Source organism: Tenrec ecaudatus, chromosome 3 (genome assembly GCF_050624435.1).
Source record: "Tenrec ecaudatus isolate mTenEca1 chromosome 3, mTenEca1.hap1, whole genome shotgun sequence".
NCBI classification, from domain to species: Eukaryota; Metazoa; Chordata; class Mammalia; order Afrosoricida; family Tenrecidae; genus Tenrec; species Tenrec ecaudatus.
This window is the reverse complement of record NC_134532.1, coordinates 67,568,203-67,587,571: the sequence shown is the minus strand read 5'-3', so window position 1 is coordinate 67,587,571 and position 19,369 is coordinate 67,568,203. Positions and strand designations below refer to the sequence as shown.

General features: G+C 40.8%; 1 protein-coding gene across 2 annotated transcripts in view; it reads right to left on the bottom strand.

Moving 5' to 3' along the window:
* The window catches only part of PRMT9 (protein arginine methyltransferase 9), a 39,775-nt gene that overhangs the window by 8,678 nt on the left and 11,728 nt on the right, over positions 1-19,369 (bottom strand). For both annotated transcript variants that reach the window (XM_075543718.1, XM_075543717.1), the window contains exons 8-10: positions 14,402-14,594; positions 11,430-11,613; positions 1,280-1,994 (exon numbers count right to left, since the gene is read on the bottom strand). In XM_075543718.1, the coding sequence (XP_075399833.1) occupies positions 1,280-1,994; positions 11,430-11,613; positions 14,402-14,594 (1,092 nt within the window). The remainder of the gene's footprint in view (positions 1-1,279; positions 1,995-11,429; positions 11,614-14,401; positions 14,595-19,369) is intronic.

Here is a 19,369-nt window from a genome sequence, read left to right as displayed (position 1 = left end):
CTCCGTGGATATGTGCCCTTTTTTAAAAGACAGGGAGAAATTATCTTCCTCTATCTGGCCCTTTGCCCTCCTCCTCCCTGGGACACTGTATCTGCTTCCAGGGTAGACCCTATGGGCCATCTAAACCTAGGAGCCATTCCCCTACTGTCTTCCCACTGACCTTGGATCCACTAACTTTGCACTCACCAGCCTGTGAGCTCCATGCCTCCTGCTTCAGGTTTCTCCATCATCAGCGTGCAGCTATGTCAGTCTGAAGAGTGCTTTGCTAGCATCATGCCCATTGGACTTTAATTTAACTGAGCTAGAATTCCTTGATATAAATTAAACCTTGATTAAAAAGTTCTTAAGCATACATGTGCCAATGATTCTGTTTCTCTCGACCTCACAGACTAACACTATGGAGAACTGGCCTACTGCTACACCGCCAAAATTTTAATTCATAGTACATTTCCGTAAACCCTCAATATTGCCCCCTTTTCAGGTCTGAATAGCATAACCGACAGGCTTTGAGGTTCAATCAAATTTGCTTTCATTATTAAATATTAGAGTCAAGGTCACTTCTGTGGAAACCTCGCGCCCAAATAAACCTTACAACTTCAACCTAAACTGAAGGAGAAATGCTTTTTATGAAGAAAACTGCTTTACAAAATAAAGATTTTTAGACTGAATAAGACTGATCTGTTTGTAAGAAGCACTTTGCTCCAAAAATGGGTGGGGAACCTTTTTTTCTGCAAAGGGCTATTTGGATATTTATAACATCATTCACGGGCCACACAAAATTATCAACATAAAATTGGCCTGCTGTATTTGGCCAACTATTTAATTAACTCATTCCAAATGTGATGGTTAGAACCGCTTCTCTCTGATGAAGAGTGTGATGTTATCTGTTATTGATGGTTTCAAGAGTTTTATATGGCCCACAGGCCAGGCGTGCCCACCCCAGCAGTATATCATGTAAGTATGCTATGTCTGTGTGTTACTTATAAGATTGAAATAGAATTTTCCTTACTCTTTTTTTTTAACTGTTCATGGAAGCTCTCTACTTTTCCCTTATTATATGTTGGCAGATTAATCCCAAAATATCTACCATGAAGGAGTCTGGCTTAGGGGAAAATCACTAAGGATAAGCACAAAGAAAGCCATGAGGTCACAGACCTAAACAGCAATGCTGAGGGACAATATCCTGATTCAGTTTTACAGTATGCCATGAAAGATCTAAAAGAACGAATGAAGTTTGAGCTTAAAAAAACAAAACCAAAAAAGTTATTTTGTGCCTTACCTGGATATTGCCGCTTTTTCCATGATTTCCTGCTGTATAAGCCCAGATGGTTCGATGACATCCAATATGATTATGATCCACAACTTGTCTGACTTGGGCCTCTGCAGCACAGCAGACTCATCCTCCACGTGTCTCAGCCAAAACTCAAGTGTTTCCTTAGGAAAGTGATTCACCTCAGAAATGAGGTCTAGAATGAGGCGATGCTGGTCTTTCTCCACAGAACTGTAAGGTTTCACCTGCCCAAGGGTGCCAGCAATTATCGGCAGAATCGAGAAGCCTTCAGACACATCGAGTATATAGTATGGGTCAGGGGCACTCTGTACAGATCTATCTTTCTGCTCAGCTGCAGAATTCGTCTCGTCACTTTGCGTATCCATGGCCTGCAAGAGTTTATCTGGAGTCAATGAAGACAACACCTTCCTAATTGCCATTTTAAAGCCTTCGTGGTATGGGATGTTATTAAGCAAAGCAATTTCCGTTGATTCCAATACACACATCTGCTCTACAGAACCTGGTTTGCTGGTCTGAAGGTTAGCTAGGGCATTACAGAGTTCAGCTTCGTTTCCTGCAGAACATGATTCTTTATTCTTGGAAAAACTTTTCACAACATCCATTTTATGTTCCAAACCCAAGACACTGATATTCTGGATCCTTAAATAACAATCTTGACAAGAAACTTCCATCATTACATGGTCCCCAGGCTTTATCCAGTAGTCTTCATTAAACAGCAGAAAATAACAAGAAAATCCTGATTAATAAAGACCACACAACACAAACTTGTTCCTACATGTCCCCCTTTAAAAAGTCATTACAAGAGATTTATTTTAATACACACAAACCAAACAAAAAAACCCTAAGAAAATCAGTGATTTATCCAGAGAAAAACTCAAATATGAAGATTTAATTAACTGACTGGACAATGGAAGATGCCAGGGCTCCATTATTGGACCTATCTTTGGTAATGAAGCTAACATAGACAAATTCAAGGATCAGCAACAAACCTGAATTTAGCTTAATGAGAAAGGTTGGTTGTTACTCTCAAATTGAAATTTCCAAATTAATAAAAAGCAACACTTAGTAAAAGCTTATTAGTAATATTTATGAAATAGAAATATTTAGGTATTCTTATCTATTTCAAAGAATAAATCCTATAATGAAGACTATTTCCATACATTTTTACATGTATTCGCACTCTACATCTCAATCCCTTCTCATTAACAAACAATAAAAGATGTTTTAGAGCAATTATTACTACTACCTTAATTCATTTTATTAAATGTTTTAATACTTTAAAAAAAAAGTTGAGACAAGGGAGTCAAAATGGGGTCCAGGTAGAATCACCCACTGGGAGCTCCTGTTGTTAGATCAGAAAATTCATCAGTAAGGAGGACAAAATTAGAGGAGTCTGGGTGCTAAAAATAGATTCAGTGTACTAGGGTCTGGTTCAGACCTCCCTCTGTGATTTTCACCCATGGAGTGATTCAAGAACTCACTGAAACGCACTAAGTGCACTTCATCTGCCCAAATGCTCAGCTAATCCCTCACCAGATCCAGTGGAACAGCATCTGCCACTCCTTCCTATACTCAAGATCCAATACTCGCAGCATGCAGCCAGTTCCCCAGTCTGCTGATTAAATGTGGTCACAATCCCGGGCTTGCCGAGAGCCTCTGATAACTAGCCACAAGACCTCACACCAGAATTCCCTTCTCTGCTATCCACCACACTCTTTCATTCTTGGGGGCGTTGCATCCTCCCTCCGTAGCCAGGAACAGAGTTACTATATTGGCCATCTATCCCTTTTCCCTCTCCCCAGCTCTGTGCCCACCAGAATGGGTAACAATAGATAATTAGTCAATAATTTGCAGCAATTGAGGAGCCCCTGGGATATATACCTATGACACAGCTGTGTGGGAGAGCCAGGAGTGACACAGGAGTGCAGCCTAGGGAGAATTCAGGTCCAGTTGACCCCAAAATCACGGTTAATTTCATCCCATCCCTGAGGATCAGCACAGCACAGCCCCAATACCAGAACATCCCACAAACCCATTATAAAAAGAAATAAAAGTTTTTGTAAATTATTACAATTCAGTCTGCGTTCCTTTACAGTAACTTTGAATGTAAGCCTCTAGAAAGTCCTGGTCTATTAGCATAATATTAGCACAACAAAACCGGCAGAAATCTAAACCTACGGATTTTAACATAAGAAAACAGGAAAAGCCTGTGGGTGAAAGCCAAAACTGGCTCTACCAGTTTGGGGCTCCACAGAGAATCTTTAAAAGAATGGAAATTGTGTTTAGACATTTCAGACCATGCCCAAGCCTAAGCTGCAGGCCTACCCCAACCAAGCTCAGTAGCATACCTACAGGCATGGGCCTCCCCACACCCTCCGAGGCCCTGACCTGTCTTTGGGCACTGAGTAGCCTTGGCACTAAGTCTACACAGCAGCCCAACCCACCACCATATTATGAACAGGTATCCCCTGAAACCACTCTTCCAGTCACACAGAGAAAGAGATCAGAGCACCTCAGTCTCCTAAGATTATGGTGCCCAGTCTTTCCAAATTAACACACAGACAGCAACATACTTCAACACCCTTAACAAGAAAACAAGAAAAACAAAACACAACAGCTGAAGTCATGACCTAATAATGCTCACAGAAGAAACAGACGTTGATCTCCAAGAAAAAGAAATCTTCAGAATGCTGCTTGGAGTAATAGGATATGAAGGAAGCAACGCAGAATAAAGACACAATGATAGAGAAAATAAAGTCCATGATAAAGTTATAAAGTCCACGCACCAAAGGGGCATACAAAAACTAATGGATGAGGTAACAGAAGCTAAACACACGACCACAGACCTCACCAACAGACTAGAAGAAGTGGAGAGTCGTGCCAGCAATCTCGAGGACAATTGGGCAAACTTCAACAAATGGGAAAGACAGTCAAACAAGATAATCAGAAGTGGAAGAAAACCTGAGAACAACAACATGCTATGAAGAGGAACAATGTTAAAAAATTGGTCTTCTAGAACAAGACACAACAAAGAAGTCTACAGCTAAATTACCAAGGGAATTCCTGGAAGCCACCTTCCCCACCTTAATGAATGAGAATCAGAGGACAACAATTAGACAAAACCCCACCTTAATAAAGGAAGCAGAGAGGACAACAATTAGACAAAACCCCAGGAAGAACTCACCAAGTCACAAAATAGTAAAATTATCATACATACTGGAAGTATAAGCCAACCTGAGTATCAGTCGAGACATCTAATTTTACCACAAAAACTTCATTAAAAATGTGCTGAAAACTCGGCTTATTCATGATTATATACAGGTATTCAACTTAAGGAAAAAGAGAAAATTTTAATAGCAGCAAGAGAAAAAGTGGCAATCACATAAAATGATACTCAGGGAAGAATGTACTCAGACGTATCAGCAGATACCATGAGGAGGAGACAGTGGAGAAGCATCTTCTGAAAGCCAAAAGAAAAAAAAAAGTCAACCTGAGAGTCTTCTACACTACCAGATTATCTGTTTAGATAGACGGTTGGGCAAGAGTCTGCCTGGACAAGAAAGAATACACCCAATCCTATGAAAATCCTTGCCAACTCACTATGGTCAGAAGACCAACATCCACCAAACACAAGCAGGAGACCCCCATATAGCACAACTCCAACCAGAAGTCAATTCATCATCCAGAAAACAATTACCAAGATAACATTGCCTCAGAGGGAAAAGAAGGCAAGAATGAAGCCCACCATATAAACACAACACAGTGATATGAAGGGAGATAAGAAAACATCCACCACAAAGGGTACAAGATGACAGCAATGATAGTAATAACTATGAATGTCAACAACCTGAACTCTCCCATTAAAAGAAAAAGTTAACAGACTGGCTTCGAAAACATAACCCATCAACCTGTTGCCTGCAAGAGACACATTTTAAGCCCTCAAACAAAAATAGACTCAGAAAAAAAGTCTGGCAGGAAACATACCACGTCAACAGCAACTTTAAAAAAGCAGGGGCTGCAATCCTAATCTCTGACAAATTTAACCTCAAGGTGCAAAGCATAACAAGAGACAAGAATGGGCACTATATAATGCTCAAAGGAGCAGCAGACCAGGAACCAGAAAGCATAATAAATATATAAACGCACAACGAGAGACCTGTTAAATTCATCTAACTATTCAAAAGATGAAAAATGAAATCACAGACACAATAATCATAGTACATGATTTTAATACACCACCATCAGGGGAAGAGAGATCAATGGGAAAGAAGTTCAGCAAGGAAGCTACAGAACTAAACACTACAATTAGGCAACTGGACCTGATAGACATTATAGAACGCTCCATCCAAATGCAAAGTAATTCACATTCTTTAAAAGTGTACATGGTTCATTTCTGAAAATATACCACATAAGTAAAGCCTGAGTAAATTCAAACACACAGAGAACATTCAGACATCCCTTGGACCACCGTGCCCCAAAGCTGGAGAACAACAAAAGATGACCAGAAAAACAAGGGCAAACAATTGGAGAATGAATAGCAATCTTCTGTGACACAAATGGACACTGGCCCAGATTAGAGAGGGAATTAGAAAGTTTCTAGAAACTAATGACAATGCGGATACAGTGTACCCAAACATATGGGATACAGCAAAAGCAATTATCAGAGGAAGTTTGATAGTATTTAATGCATATGCATATGCATATATGAAAAAGAAAGACTTATGATTGATACCCTATCACAAAACCTCCAGCAACTAGAACAGAGTCAACAGAACAATTGCTCCAATAGCTAAAGAAAAGAAATAATAAAAATCAGGGAAGGGTTAAACCAGTGGGAAGACAAGAGAACAATGTAAAAACATCAATGCAGCAAAAAACCTTCTTTGAAAGGATTAACAGAATCGACAATCAGCTGGCAAGCCTAACCAAGGAAAGCAAGGAAAAAACATTGACATCCAAGATGAGGGATGAAACCAGGGAGATCACAATGGACCCCAATGAGATGAAAAGGAAAACCCCAAAGTACTATGAACGTCTGTACTGTAATAAATTCAACAAAGTGAACTACATGGACAAACAAAATTTCCCTAGATTATCACAGATAGAGAACCTCAACAGACTCAGAAAAAGAAGAAATAGATGATTATCATGAATTTACCAATGAAAAAAACTCCTGGGCCAGACGGCTTCCCAGGAGAATTCTACCAAACATTCAGGGAAGAGCTGATACTGATCCTCCAACACAAATTCCAGAGCAGAGAAAAAGATGGCAAACTCTTAAACTCATTCTACAAACCAGTATAACTTTGATACTCAAACTGGGCAAGGATCTCACAGGAATAGAGAACTACAAACCAGTATCGCTAATAAACATTGTGCAAAAATCCTTAACAAAATATTGGCCAAGAGAATACCAAAGTATATAAAACATATCATCTATCATGATCAGGTGGGATTCATGGCAGGGATTCAGGGATGGTTTAACACCCGAAAGTTCATCAATATTATTCATCACATTAATAAGATAAGGGGTAAGAATCACATGATAATATCAATGGATACAGAAAAACCATTTGACAACATCCAACACCCATTCCTAATTAAGGCACTCAAGAAGATTGGAATGGAAGGGGAATTTCTCAAGTTAATACAAGCTATTTATGAAAAGTCAATAGCCAATATCATAGTCAACGGAGAAAAGATGGAAACAACCCACTAAAAAGGAGACCAGACTGGAGGATGAATAGCGATCATCTATGCCCCTAGTACCCACTTCTTTTCAACATCATACTGGAGGTCCTAGCTAACAACATAAGACTGAGCAGAAGGAGACTGAGAGTATCCGTACAGGACAGAGGAGGTGAAACTGTTGCTATCTGAGGACACAATTTGATACAAGGCACTATATAAATTTAACACTATCCCAATTCAAAGTCCAGTCACGTTCTTCAAACAATTGGAAAAACTGACCACCAATTTCATATAGAGGGGGAAGAAGCCCAGAATTAGCACAGAACTCCTCAAGAAGACAGTCAGAGGGCTTGCCTTATCTGACTTTAACATCTACTATATAGCCACAGTGGTCAAAACAGCGTGGTATTGGAGTCATGACAGATACTCAGACCAATGGAAAAGAACAGAAACCCCAGAAATAAAACCATCACGTTATAGATAACCAATCTTCAATAAGGGCCCAAAAAGCATCAAGTGAGAGGTGGATGCCCTCTTTTAACAAGTGATGCTGGAAACAATGGACATCCACCTGTAGAAAACTAAAATAAGACCCTTATTTTATGCACAAGAACAAACTCAATGTGGATCACAAATCTAGAAGTAAAATCTCAAACAATCAGAACCATCAACAAAGGAATTGGGGCAAACCTACGAAACTTGGATCAGGGAATACATAGGCTAACTGAAATAGGGACGGGCACACACAGATAAAATGGGATATACTAAGGATAAAATACATGTGTGCATCGAAAGACTTCATCAAGAGAGTAACAAGAGAACCCAAAGACTGGGAGAGGATATTTAGGAAGGAGATAACAAAGGACTTATTACTAAAATCTACAATACCTTCCTAGCTTGCAAAAGGAGGCAAACAGTGAATCCCCTGAGGAAGTGGGCTAAAGTCCTGAACAGAAGTTTCACTAGGGAGGAGACCCGATGGCCAATAAACATGAGAAAATGGTCCTACTCACCAGCCATCAGAGAAAGGCAAATTAAAACAACTAGAGACACCACCTAACACCCCTAAAGACTGCCCAACTCAGAAAATCAAAGAGCAACAAACGTTGGAGGGGATGTAGAGAGATAGGAACTCTCCTCCACTGCTGGTGGTCGCGTAGATACGTACAGCCACTGTGGAAAGCCATCTTGCAATATTTAAAGCAATGTAAATTGAGTTACCTTACAAACCAGCAATCCCTCTACTAGGCATATACCCAGAAGAGGTTAGAAACAGATCATGACCAGTCGTCTGCGCTCTAATGTTAATGGCAGCTCTAATGTTTATGGCAGCACAATTCACAACTGTGAAGAATTGGAAACAACCTAAATTTCCATCGATAGACAAGCGGATTAGAAAACTCTGGCACATACACACCATGGAGTACTAGGCATCACTAAAATGCACTGATGATCACATGAAACACATTGTCTCATGAAGAGTTGGAGGGAATTATGATCAGCGAAGTTATCCTATCACAAAAGGACAAATACAACATGAGTCCACTGAAGTAAGTATAATCCACACAGTAGGTATAAAAGAAAACCCATTTATCTCACATTTTACAGGCTGCAGTACAGGCAATAAGGCAGGGGACAGACCAAACCCAAGGATGTATAGGTCATTCCAACACAAAGAAGGGGAAAGGGTGTGTATGGGGGTGGGAGGTTGAGAGAAAAGGGAGAGAAAAAAGAGGGGCAATGGCACTGAAGGAGTAGGGCATTATTAATCCACCTGGGGGTGGGGGAGGTATTGTTTATATCTTCACAGAAATGGAAGCATGAGAGCAGACCCCACCACGGCCTGCCAAGCCTTGAAGACAACGTAACCACATGGAGCAACCCATGAACAGAGAGGTCAACAAGGTCAGGCCCAGTCAGAGCCAAACCAACACGCACACATACCCTAGAAGTAGGTGCTACAGGTTGGGGAGAGGAGCTGGCATGCCATGCCCATAGAGAAGAAGCCCAGAAAGAAAGAGAGAGTGAGGACACCACGTCCTGAGGATGACGTTCCTGCACGGAGCTGCTAGGACACATAGCAGGGAGTGAGTCTGGTCTGATTACCCCCACAGCGGGGACCATAAAAGATCAGCAACTGGAGGAAGGCAAAGCCTTCAGGGTAAAAGGGTAAATAGACTTCAGGGTAAAAGGGCAGTTCTCAGAACCCCCAGTACCAGTGAGGAGATAGTCATAAAAGTCAGCAGACAGACCTGGAATTATGTATGCTTTTTGGTTTGGAGGTTGGTTTGTTTTTTGCTAGTTTTCCCCTCTTTTATTCAATCCTTTGTTTTCTTTTTATCTGTTATTGTTGTTTTGCCTACCTATATAAGACAGGCATGGGAAGCAAGCCTGAGGAAAAAGCAGCAGGACCAACAGTTCCGGAGGGACTTGTGGGGAGAAGAAGGTAAAGGAAAGGAGTGTTGAGCAAACAGCGCCACAGACAGGGGAACAACTAGGGAGTTAAAAACCAATGAGGAGGTAGAGATCTTAGCAGTGCTGGAGCAACAGCAAACTAGCTGAGAGGGATTACTACGAGGCAGATAAAGGATGAGTGTGATAGTGGGGCAGGAGGAAGGTAAAAGGAGACAGGAAAGATCTAAGAAGTACAGCTATGAATAGAGGTATAAACAAGTATGCACTTATGTAAATATATTAATTCATAAAAATAGAGGTATTGACCTATGTACATATTTTTATGTGGCAATAGATTGAGGAAGTAGACGGACTTTGGGCCTCTACTTAAGCCCTCCCTCAATGCAAGAATACTTTGTTCTAACAACCTGGCACTCTGTGATGCTCACCACATAACCAAATGTGGTGAAGAGAGCTGATGGTGTCCGGACTATTAGAAGATACAGCATCTGGGGTCTTACAGGCTTGAAGTGAAGCAAGTGGCCATTTAGGAGAGAAGCAACAAGTCCTCATGGAGGACACACACCAGCCTGTCCTTCTTCAGAGACTAGACTCTCCTGATAACATGCCCAAAGTAAGTGAAAAAGTCTCGCCATTCTCACTTCCAAGGAGCATTCTGCTTGCACTGCTTCCAAGGCAGTTTACTTGTTTTCAAACTCTAGAGCTTTTTACATAGAAACTACAGATATAGACACAGCCAAACACCTCACAGGATGAGTTTTCTTTGAAGATTTGGTCATAGTTTCAGGGGGCAATTAGGTCAACTGATATAATATAGCTTATAACATGTTCTACATCCTAGTTTGGCTAGTAGTGCCTAGGATCTTAAAACTTTGCAAGACTAAGATTGATTTGTTCACAAGAGAAAAAAAAAAGAAACCCTGGGTTGAGAGAAGGACCCAGACTGCAAGATTGTCTCCAAGACCCGCAGCCTCCTTGACCGAGACCAAAGAGTTAAACAGTGCCCGGCCACCACTCTTGAATACCTGTTCAATGTGGATCTTCTCATCAGGGTCACACCCGACAGAACAGGAAAAATGTGGACCCGAACTTTAAGTTCTCAAAAGAATCAGGATGTATTGGATCCATGGAAAGACTAGAGGTTTCTCTGGGATTGTCACCCTGATATACTCTGTAAATCATGAACCAAAAAATTAGCTCATTAAGTGAAATTACTCCATAAATAATTATGTACTGCCACCTTTATGTACTGCACTCTTTTTTAAAGTACCTATGAGACGAATGGACAACAGCTATTTCAAAGCAGAGAAGAGAAGGCCGGGGGGGGGGGGGGGGCAACCAGACTTAATGAGTGCGACTGTAATCCACTGGAAGAGCAGTGAGAATGTGGATACAGGGTAAACAATGTAATTAATGTCACTGAACACTGCCTGTGGGAAATTATTGCTGTGTATCTGCTCACCAAAAATACATTAAGAAATGAAAGGGCATAGCTGTGTCTCAATAAAATTTTGTTAGAACAAACCAACAGTTTTTCTGTGTAACAAAACTCCTGCAAACTACACTGCTACCCATGACATTGCTGGTAGAAATTATCTCATGGAAAAAGACTGTCACAACTTCCCTGGATAGTCTGGATCCCTCGACTCTTTTCATCTGTAAGTACAACACTGTGCTAACGTGAGAGCATGCACGTTCCAGCCCCATAGATTGTCTGCCAGGAAGAACTCAGCTCAAAGTCAAGCTTTCCCATGGAGATGGTGCCAGCACTTCTCTAATCTACTAATAACCAGTCGTCAAAGCTGATCAAATGATTGGGATGGAACAGAGTTACTTTTTAGTATCTCTTCTTAATCAAATGTATTTAAAACTCCTTGTAAATAAGAAAAGGGACATTCCGAAATATTTAACCCACCTCTTAACTGAAAACGTCACATGAATTCCTGTCTGCTTAGTGCTTTTTGTTCTTCCCAATTCCAAAGTTCAGAGGATTAAAGCAACAAGTTAAAGATAAACACCAGAAAAGCTCTACCTGCAAGGTTCTGTACAGGGTAGACGGCCTGCTCCCAGCACGTCTCCTCACTTGGACTTGTGGATAGACTGTGTTCATCATCGAGCTGCAGCACAAACCAAACCACAACAGCATCCAGCGTGCCTTCTCTAGTAACAGGGGCTCGGATCCTATCAGGCTTCTTAGTTGCAAGACTTTTTAATTCCTGATGAAAACATAAAAGGAACGAGAAGGTTTTACAGAATTCATATAAAAATGCCTCCATTATCACATTACTGTAAGTTCTGCCCAGACCCCTCAGGGAAGGACCACTATAACCATGTAAAGCACGCTGGAAGGGAAGCTCTGACCCAGTCAACTGAATTCCACTCCACTGCTTGACAAATGAAGCAAACAGATATCCCAGACATGGGAAGAACCCCATAATCAAACAAGGAATGAAAAGGGCAAAGCAGTATTGTTTTGGTTTGTTTTTAAAATTTTATTATTTTTAATCATTTTATTGGGTGTTCGTACAACTCATCACAATCCCTACATACATCCATGTTTTGTTTTCTTAAGGAAAAATAAAGAATGCTTGTATATTTTCATAGATGCAAAGATGGTTTTCAAACTAATGACCTTAGAGGAAGGGGGAAAAATGGTGGGGGAAACACTCTGGCTTTTTCCAGTTTTCCTCTATCAACTTGAATGTTTAAACCTGGCAAACATTACTTCCAAAACTTAAACCGAGTAAGGATTTCATTGTGGTGAAGAAAAATGAAAAGAAGGGCTTCAAAGAGTAAGTATAGCTTCTAGACAGTTGTCACCTACCGCCGCTTGGTTCCCTTTTGGAACCCTGTGGCAAACAATGCACACTCGAGCGTGTGCACGGGCAGTTCACGTGCAGCGGACAGCGAGGCACAAGTTAAATTACTTCCACACCATCACAAGAAAAGTCGAGTAACAAATGCAAGAAATTGCCATTTTTCTTAGGCCAAAAATTAAGTCGTTTCTCTATTTTAGAAAGTTTAGTTACAAAACTCTTAGCTCCCCAGACAAGTTCCATCTAAAAAAATTTATGAAGTTGACTTAATCTAGTCTTATAGACCATCAAAGAAAGATTTTATGGTAAGTTTCTGGATATCCTTGGGCACGTTTGTTGTGCAGCACATCCTCCTGCCCGACACCCACACACGTATACATCCTCTAAGATGATCAACTCATCCTGCTTTATTTGGTAGTATGCTAGTTTTAAAAGTTAAGTCTCACAACTCAGGAGGCCCCTCTGCCCTGGGCAAACCAGGACAACTGACGAATGCAAAATTCAATCTGGAGACTGGCATGCTCTCTGTTCACTTGAAACGGCAGATCAGGCTTAGTGCCAGCTCCAGTATAGAGCACAGGCCCCAGCACACACAGGTGGCATAAGTTGAACAGTGTATGTTTCCGCCACAGTGTAACAAAAGGAGAATCACAACTCATTCGACAGAACTGCCCTGACAGCTAACCTAAGAACACATGTGAGAGCACCTGGCAGATCACACGTGTCCCAAATTTAAGTACCAGTAAATTCCTAATCATTTCAGGAGGGAATTCTGATTCCCTTTTCTTCATTTTCTTTACTTGCAACAAGTGAAATATATTTAAATTTTTAAAAATAATTTTATTGGGGCTCATAAAGCTCTTATCACAATCCATACATCCATCCATTATGTCAAGCACATTTATATATATGTTGCCATCAACATTTTCAAAACATTTTTTCTACTTGAGTCCTGGTATCAGCTCCTCAATATTCCCCTTCCTCCTCTACCTCTCCCTCCTCATGAACCCTTGACAATTTAAAAATTATTTTTTCGTGTCTTAGATTGACAAATGTCTCCCTTCACCCACTTTTCTGTTGTCAGTCCCCCAGGGAGGGGATTATAGGTAGATCATTGTGATTAGTACCACCTTTCTCCCCCCACTTTCCCCTTATCCCCTTGTATCGATACTCTCATTACTCGTCTTGAGGGGTTTATCAATCCTGGATTCCCTGTGTTTCCAGCTCTTATCTACACCCGTGTACATGCTCGGGCCTAGCTGGATTTATAAGGTAGAACTGGGATCATAATAGTGGAGGGAAGGAAGCCTTAAAGAACTAGAGGAAAGTTGGTTGCATGTTTCATCAATGCTATACTGCACCCTGACTGGCTCGTCTCCTCCCTGTAAGGGGATATCCAACTGTCTACAGATGGGCTTTGGGTCTCTACTCCGCACTCCCTCTCATTCTCATCGATATGATTTTTTGTTCTGAGTCTTTGATGCCTCATACCTGATCGATCAACACCTCATGATCACACTGGCTGGTGTAGTTTCTGCCATGTGGACACTGTTGCTTCCCAGCTTGAGGGACGCTTGTTTATCTTCGAGCCTTTAAGACCCCAGATGCTCTATCTTTTGATAGCCTGGCACCATCAGTTTTCTTCACCACATGTGCTTATGCACCCAATTGTCTTCAGCAAACATGTCAGGAAGGTGAACATCATACAATGCCAGGTTATTAGAACAAAGTGTTCTTTTGTTGAGGGAGTACTTGAGAAGAGGCTCAATGTCTATCTACTACCTTAATACTTAGCATATAAATGTATAGATCTATTTCACTATCATTATATACAAATATATTTACAATGTACACAATGTACACACTTGTATTTAGACCTCTATAAATGTCCTTTGCCTCCTAGTTCTTTCCTATTTCCTTTTACTTTCCTCTTGTCCCACTATTATCTTCAGCCTTCACTCGGGTTTCAGTACTTCCTCTTGGTTACGTTGCCCTTGATCAAGCCCTACCAGGCATCCTACACCTTCCTCGCCATCAATTTTCAATTACTTGTTCCCTTGTCCCTGGGTTTGTTAACACTTCTTTTCCCCTGCCTTCGTAAATTCTTAATCTAAGACTATCATATGTATCACCTTACTAACTATTGGACTTCAGACACTGTTTAAACAAATAATCAACTTTTTTTTACCTGGAGATTGTTGAAATCTACTGTCATAATTTCAAAACATTCAGTCAAAGGCACATATCCCCCAGGAACTCGGCTCATTTTTTCAGTTGTATAAGGTTCAACGGTTTCTTCAGCATCTACAGAGGAATAAGCTGGACTATGGAATTTCACATTTGTTGGCAAGTGGATCCCCACAATGTTTTTAACACCAACCCTGGGGGAGGAAAAACAAAAGAGTACAGGATAAAATAAGGAGAAGGATGGGTTTTTTTTAGTATCAAGTGTGGTAGTTATATAATTATTTGTCAATTTGGAAGGATTGAGAATGAAGGGATGGAGTCTATGTTGTCAATCAACTCACAGCCAATGAGGCCTCTGTGTGGGCATGGCCTTCTCCTGAGTATTCTGGGAACTACTGTATTCCTCCTGGGAGGCAGGAGATATTCTCTCTTGACTCATTCCCTGAGAGACATTGCAACTGACAAGACACATGGAACTACCATAGTGCCCAGAGCTGAAGAAGCCAAGTGGAGACCCCTGCCAGTGCTAAGATGCTTCTATTGCCACTGGATCCACAAGACTTTCTACCCACAGGTCTGTGATCTTCCTGTAATCAGCGCCATTGCATGTGTTTCCTGAGTCTGAAGAGGACTCTACAGATTGGTATCGGACATATGGGCTAATGTCAGATTTATGGACTTGACCTGGACTGGGTTGGGATGTTTTCTCAATGTTCAATTGCTCTTGTATATAAAACCTCTTTCTTATACACATCAATCTCTGGATTTGTTTTGCTAGTCTACCCAGACTAACACAGCAAGTAAGATCATCTTAAATGAGTCCAGAACAAAATAAACATAAAAATTAAATAAAACTTCTTAGGCAAAATTTCTTGGGTATAAACATACATATACAACTATTTATGAAAATTTTTAAAAATGAAACCACTAAGTGGGGAATGAGATTTGCAATGTATATATCCAACAAAGGGCTCATATTAAAAATAAGCAAAAAAATTCTTTCATAGGGGATTTCAAAGAGTTCATTAAAAAAAGCAGTTCATAGAACTCATGTTCACTGCGCTCAAGAACATAAGATGATGGAAACAAACTAAATGCTCACCAGTGGAAAAACAGATAAACTTTGGTATATACACACAATGGAATACTATGCAATGTTAAAGACTAACAATCAATCTAAGAATTAGCTCCTAACAGGGATAAAGCTAAAGGAGGGCAGTACATGGAGTGAAATTCCTCAATTATAAATGGACAAATATTATATGAGACCACTATCATAAAAAGTCAATGAAAGGTTTTCAGAATGACAGAACCATTCTTTGACCATTAACAGAAGTGCTAGGGGAACGGAGGGAGAGAAGTCACAGGCTAGAGGGTACACGTGTTAACACAGGTGAAAGGGAAAGCACTATACAGTGTGCAGGCAGGGACCACAGGGGAGGTCTGTAAGAGCTAAAGGCAACAGGCAAATGCTGTTAAATACACAATCCTGCATAAGTGATGATCTATGCGTGGGTATTTGGATAGGTGTGGGAAAGCTAGAGAGAATATACCCACGAGTATATATACAGGTTTAACAGAGCATGTTTGTATATGCGTCTTTATTTAGCTTTGCAACAAATTTACCCATGAATGCAGTGGAGCACAGAGGAGGCAATGTTACGACATGAGTTCAGGGCTAGAGGACCCAAGGCCCATAGTATCGGGGACACCAAGTTCACAAAGACAATGATCAGCATCATCCTATGGCGAATACCAACTGGGCTCTGAAAAGCTTGCAAGCAGCCATCTAAAGGGCAACCATTGGTCTTTCCCTTGCCCACCCAGTGGAAAGAAGAGTGATGAAAACTGGAAGACAGGTGAGAACTTAGTTCAATGAACTAATGGACCACAAACACATCAGTCTCCAGATCTCTGATCTCAGAACTAGATGGTGCACAGCTACCACAACCGACTCCTCCAACAAAGATCTCATTAGAAGGTTCTGGATAAAGTGGGAGAAAAATGTGGAAACCTCAAAAGGCTTCCTAAGAGTCCCTTAGTCATCCTTCAGGTCTGGAACTGAACTCGCATCTGTACTAGAATAACAAGCCACTTGAAATCAAAAGGGCATCTACTAAAAGATGAAGTTCAGAGGTTAGGAAAGGAGGAGGAATGGACAGGAAACACCAAGTGGAAGTCGCATAAATAATGGTATACTGACAGATTCCAGTGGGTGAGATCAAACTAAACGTATATAAATTGTTTTAATGTTAACCTGATCTGCTCTGTAAACCCTTACCCTAATTCACTATCAAAATTAAATTTTAAAAAAGGGTCAGGGAACAGCTTTTTCTAATAATGTGGCACTGTATGATACTCACCTTTCCGAAATGATCACTGAAGGCAAAAGGGGAGCATAAGCAAATATGGTGAAGAAATCTGATGGTGCTCAGCTATTAAAAGATATAGCATCTGGGGTCTTACAGGTTTAAACAAGCAGCCATCCAGTAGAGAAGCAACAAAGCCCATATGGAATAAGCACACTAGCCTGTGTGATCATGAGGTGTAGACAGGAAGAGGTATCAGAAATTCAAAAACTTAGGATCAAATTGACATGAAGGAGCATAGACAAAGTGGAGAACTAACACCCACCTGTAAGATAACTGGATAGTCCTCTCAGAAGGGCCACCTGGAAAGGATTACATAGCACCGATAAACTATCCTAAATCTTTAATATTTCCTCCTCTCACTATTATGGCCGTAGTTTTAGCTCATTAATCTTGTTGGACCTGCGTATGTTCAGTTGTATAAGATTGTCTGATGCATGAAATCCAAGATAGATAAATCCTTAGGAAATAGTAATGGGAATAAGGATTCCCTGAGGGTATGGGAAGGGGCGGGGGACCGATAGCAATGATGACTGTATAGCCCCACTCGAGGGGAACAAAAAGCAGAATTGTAGGTGAGCAGATACATTGGATGGGGTAAGTTATGGCAAAGAAATAAATAATATAAAAATAAGGGTTCCTGGGGGGGAGTGAGGGGGATAAATGAGTGCTGATATCAAAGAGTTCAAGAAGAAAATGTTTTTTAAATGATGGTGACAACAATTGTACAATTATGCTTGATCTAATTGAATTATGAATTGTTTTATCTGTAAGAGCTCCCAATAAAATGATTTTAAAAACAGTTTGTGGAAAAATGCAAATAAAAGATCAATGGAATTTTTCAAGGCCTTTTGGTTATGAGCAGTCTGGAAAGACTCCCTTAAGTAGAACTGCTAGGTCAAGGACTATAAATATCTTTAAACTCTTTAGACTGAACTAACAAACTCTTGTATTAAAGTTGAACTATTAAAATATTGTACAACATAACCATGTATAAGTAATTCCCAAACCTTAAGAAAACAAGGTATCATTTACAACTTTTAGTATTTGCTAATAAAAGCAGTTTTAAAATGTTATTCCACTGACATAATTTACATTTTCATGATTAATACCAACCCACTACCAACCAGTCAAATCCAACTCATAGCGATCCCAGGAGACAGGGTAGAACTGTTCCAAAGGGTTTCCAAGACCACACCCCATTACAGCCGCAGAAAGCCACATCCTCCTCCCATGAGTGGCTCCTTGATTCAAAGCACTAACCTTCTGGTTAGCAGACGAACACGTGACCCACTGTACCACCAGGGCTCCTCCTCCAACTTATTAATGTAGTGATCCTGCGATACAGTCAATTAGTAAGGCCCTGCTAGCCACAATGCCTTTTGGGATGTCTTGTAAATTCTATCCTCTATGCCTGTGGTTAGAATCTCATGTTGGAGGGACTTCTAATAGGCTAACAGACAGTATTGAATTAGGCTTTATTCTGAGTCTCCACCTTACTGAGGGGTGTGAATCAAGTCACCCCCCTTTGTTTCCTTGTGGATATGGTCCACTGAAAGACAAAGCCACACCTTCATCAAAGCATCTCTTCTGTGTCCAAGAGTAAGCCATCTCAGAAGCATGGTCTCCATGATCCCGTGACTGGAAAGTGCAACCCACTTTTGTACTTGAAGTAATGAGGGAAGAACCTAGGACTCTGTTTACTTGTCAAGTGGAGTCTTTAGTAGTAACTGTCTGCCCCCTGCCAGCACACTTCTAACGCGTTCCCTTCCTCTGGTCTACAGCCAGCTAACAGGAACTTATCTCCCTCAATACAGTAACATCTGGGGTCTTAAAGGCTTGAAGTTCAACAAGCAGCCATCTAGCAGGGAAGCAGTAAGACCACATAGAAGAACCACACCAGCCTGTGTGATCATGAGGTGTCAATGAAATCAGTGAACAGGCGCCAGAAGACCCAAAACAAACAAACAAACAAACAAACAAACAAACAAAAACCCATATTTTTGAGGATAAGGGGGGCCGGAGCAGACTCAAAACCCATCTGTAGACAATAGGACATCCCCTCACAGAGCGGTCACAAGGAAGGAATGAGTCAACCAGGGTGAAGTATAGCACCAATGAAACACACAATGCTCCTCTGGTTCTCTGAGTCATCCCCACTATCATAACCCAGTCCTGCCTCTCACTGAGGGCTAGGCTGGAGCACGTACACTGGTACAGATCAGAGCTCAGGACACATGGAATCCAGGTCAGACAAACCCCTCAGGAATGGGAAAGGGAGTACCGATACCAGGAGGAAAGGGGAAAGGTGGAGAAAGGAGAGAAGAAAGAAACTGTAGGGGAAGGGAGATAGCAGTCTGTATAAGATATGAAAATAATTTATAATTTATCAAAGGGCCACAAAAATGGGAGGGAGAGAGGGAGAGTAAAAAGAGCAGCTGATACCAAGACTCACATAGAATGTACATGTTTAGAAAATGATGGCAACATATGCACAAATATGCTTGATACACTGATGTATGGATTGCTATAAGAGCTGTAAGAGCCCCCAATAAAATGATCTTTAAAAAATTAAGATAAAATAGTAAGTAAAACTATTT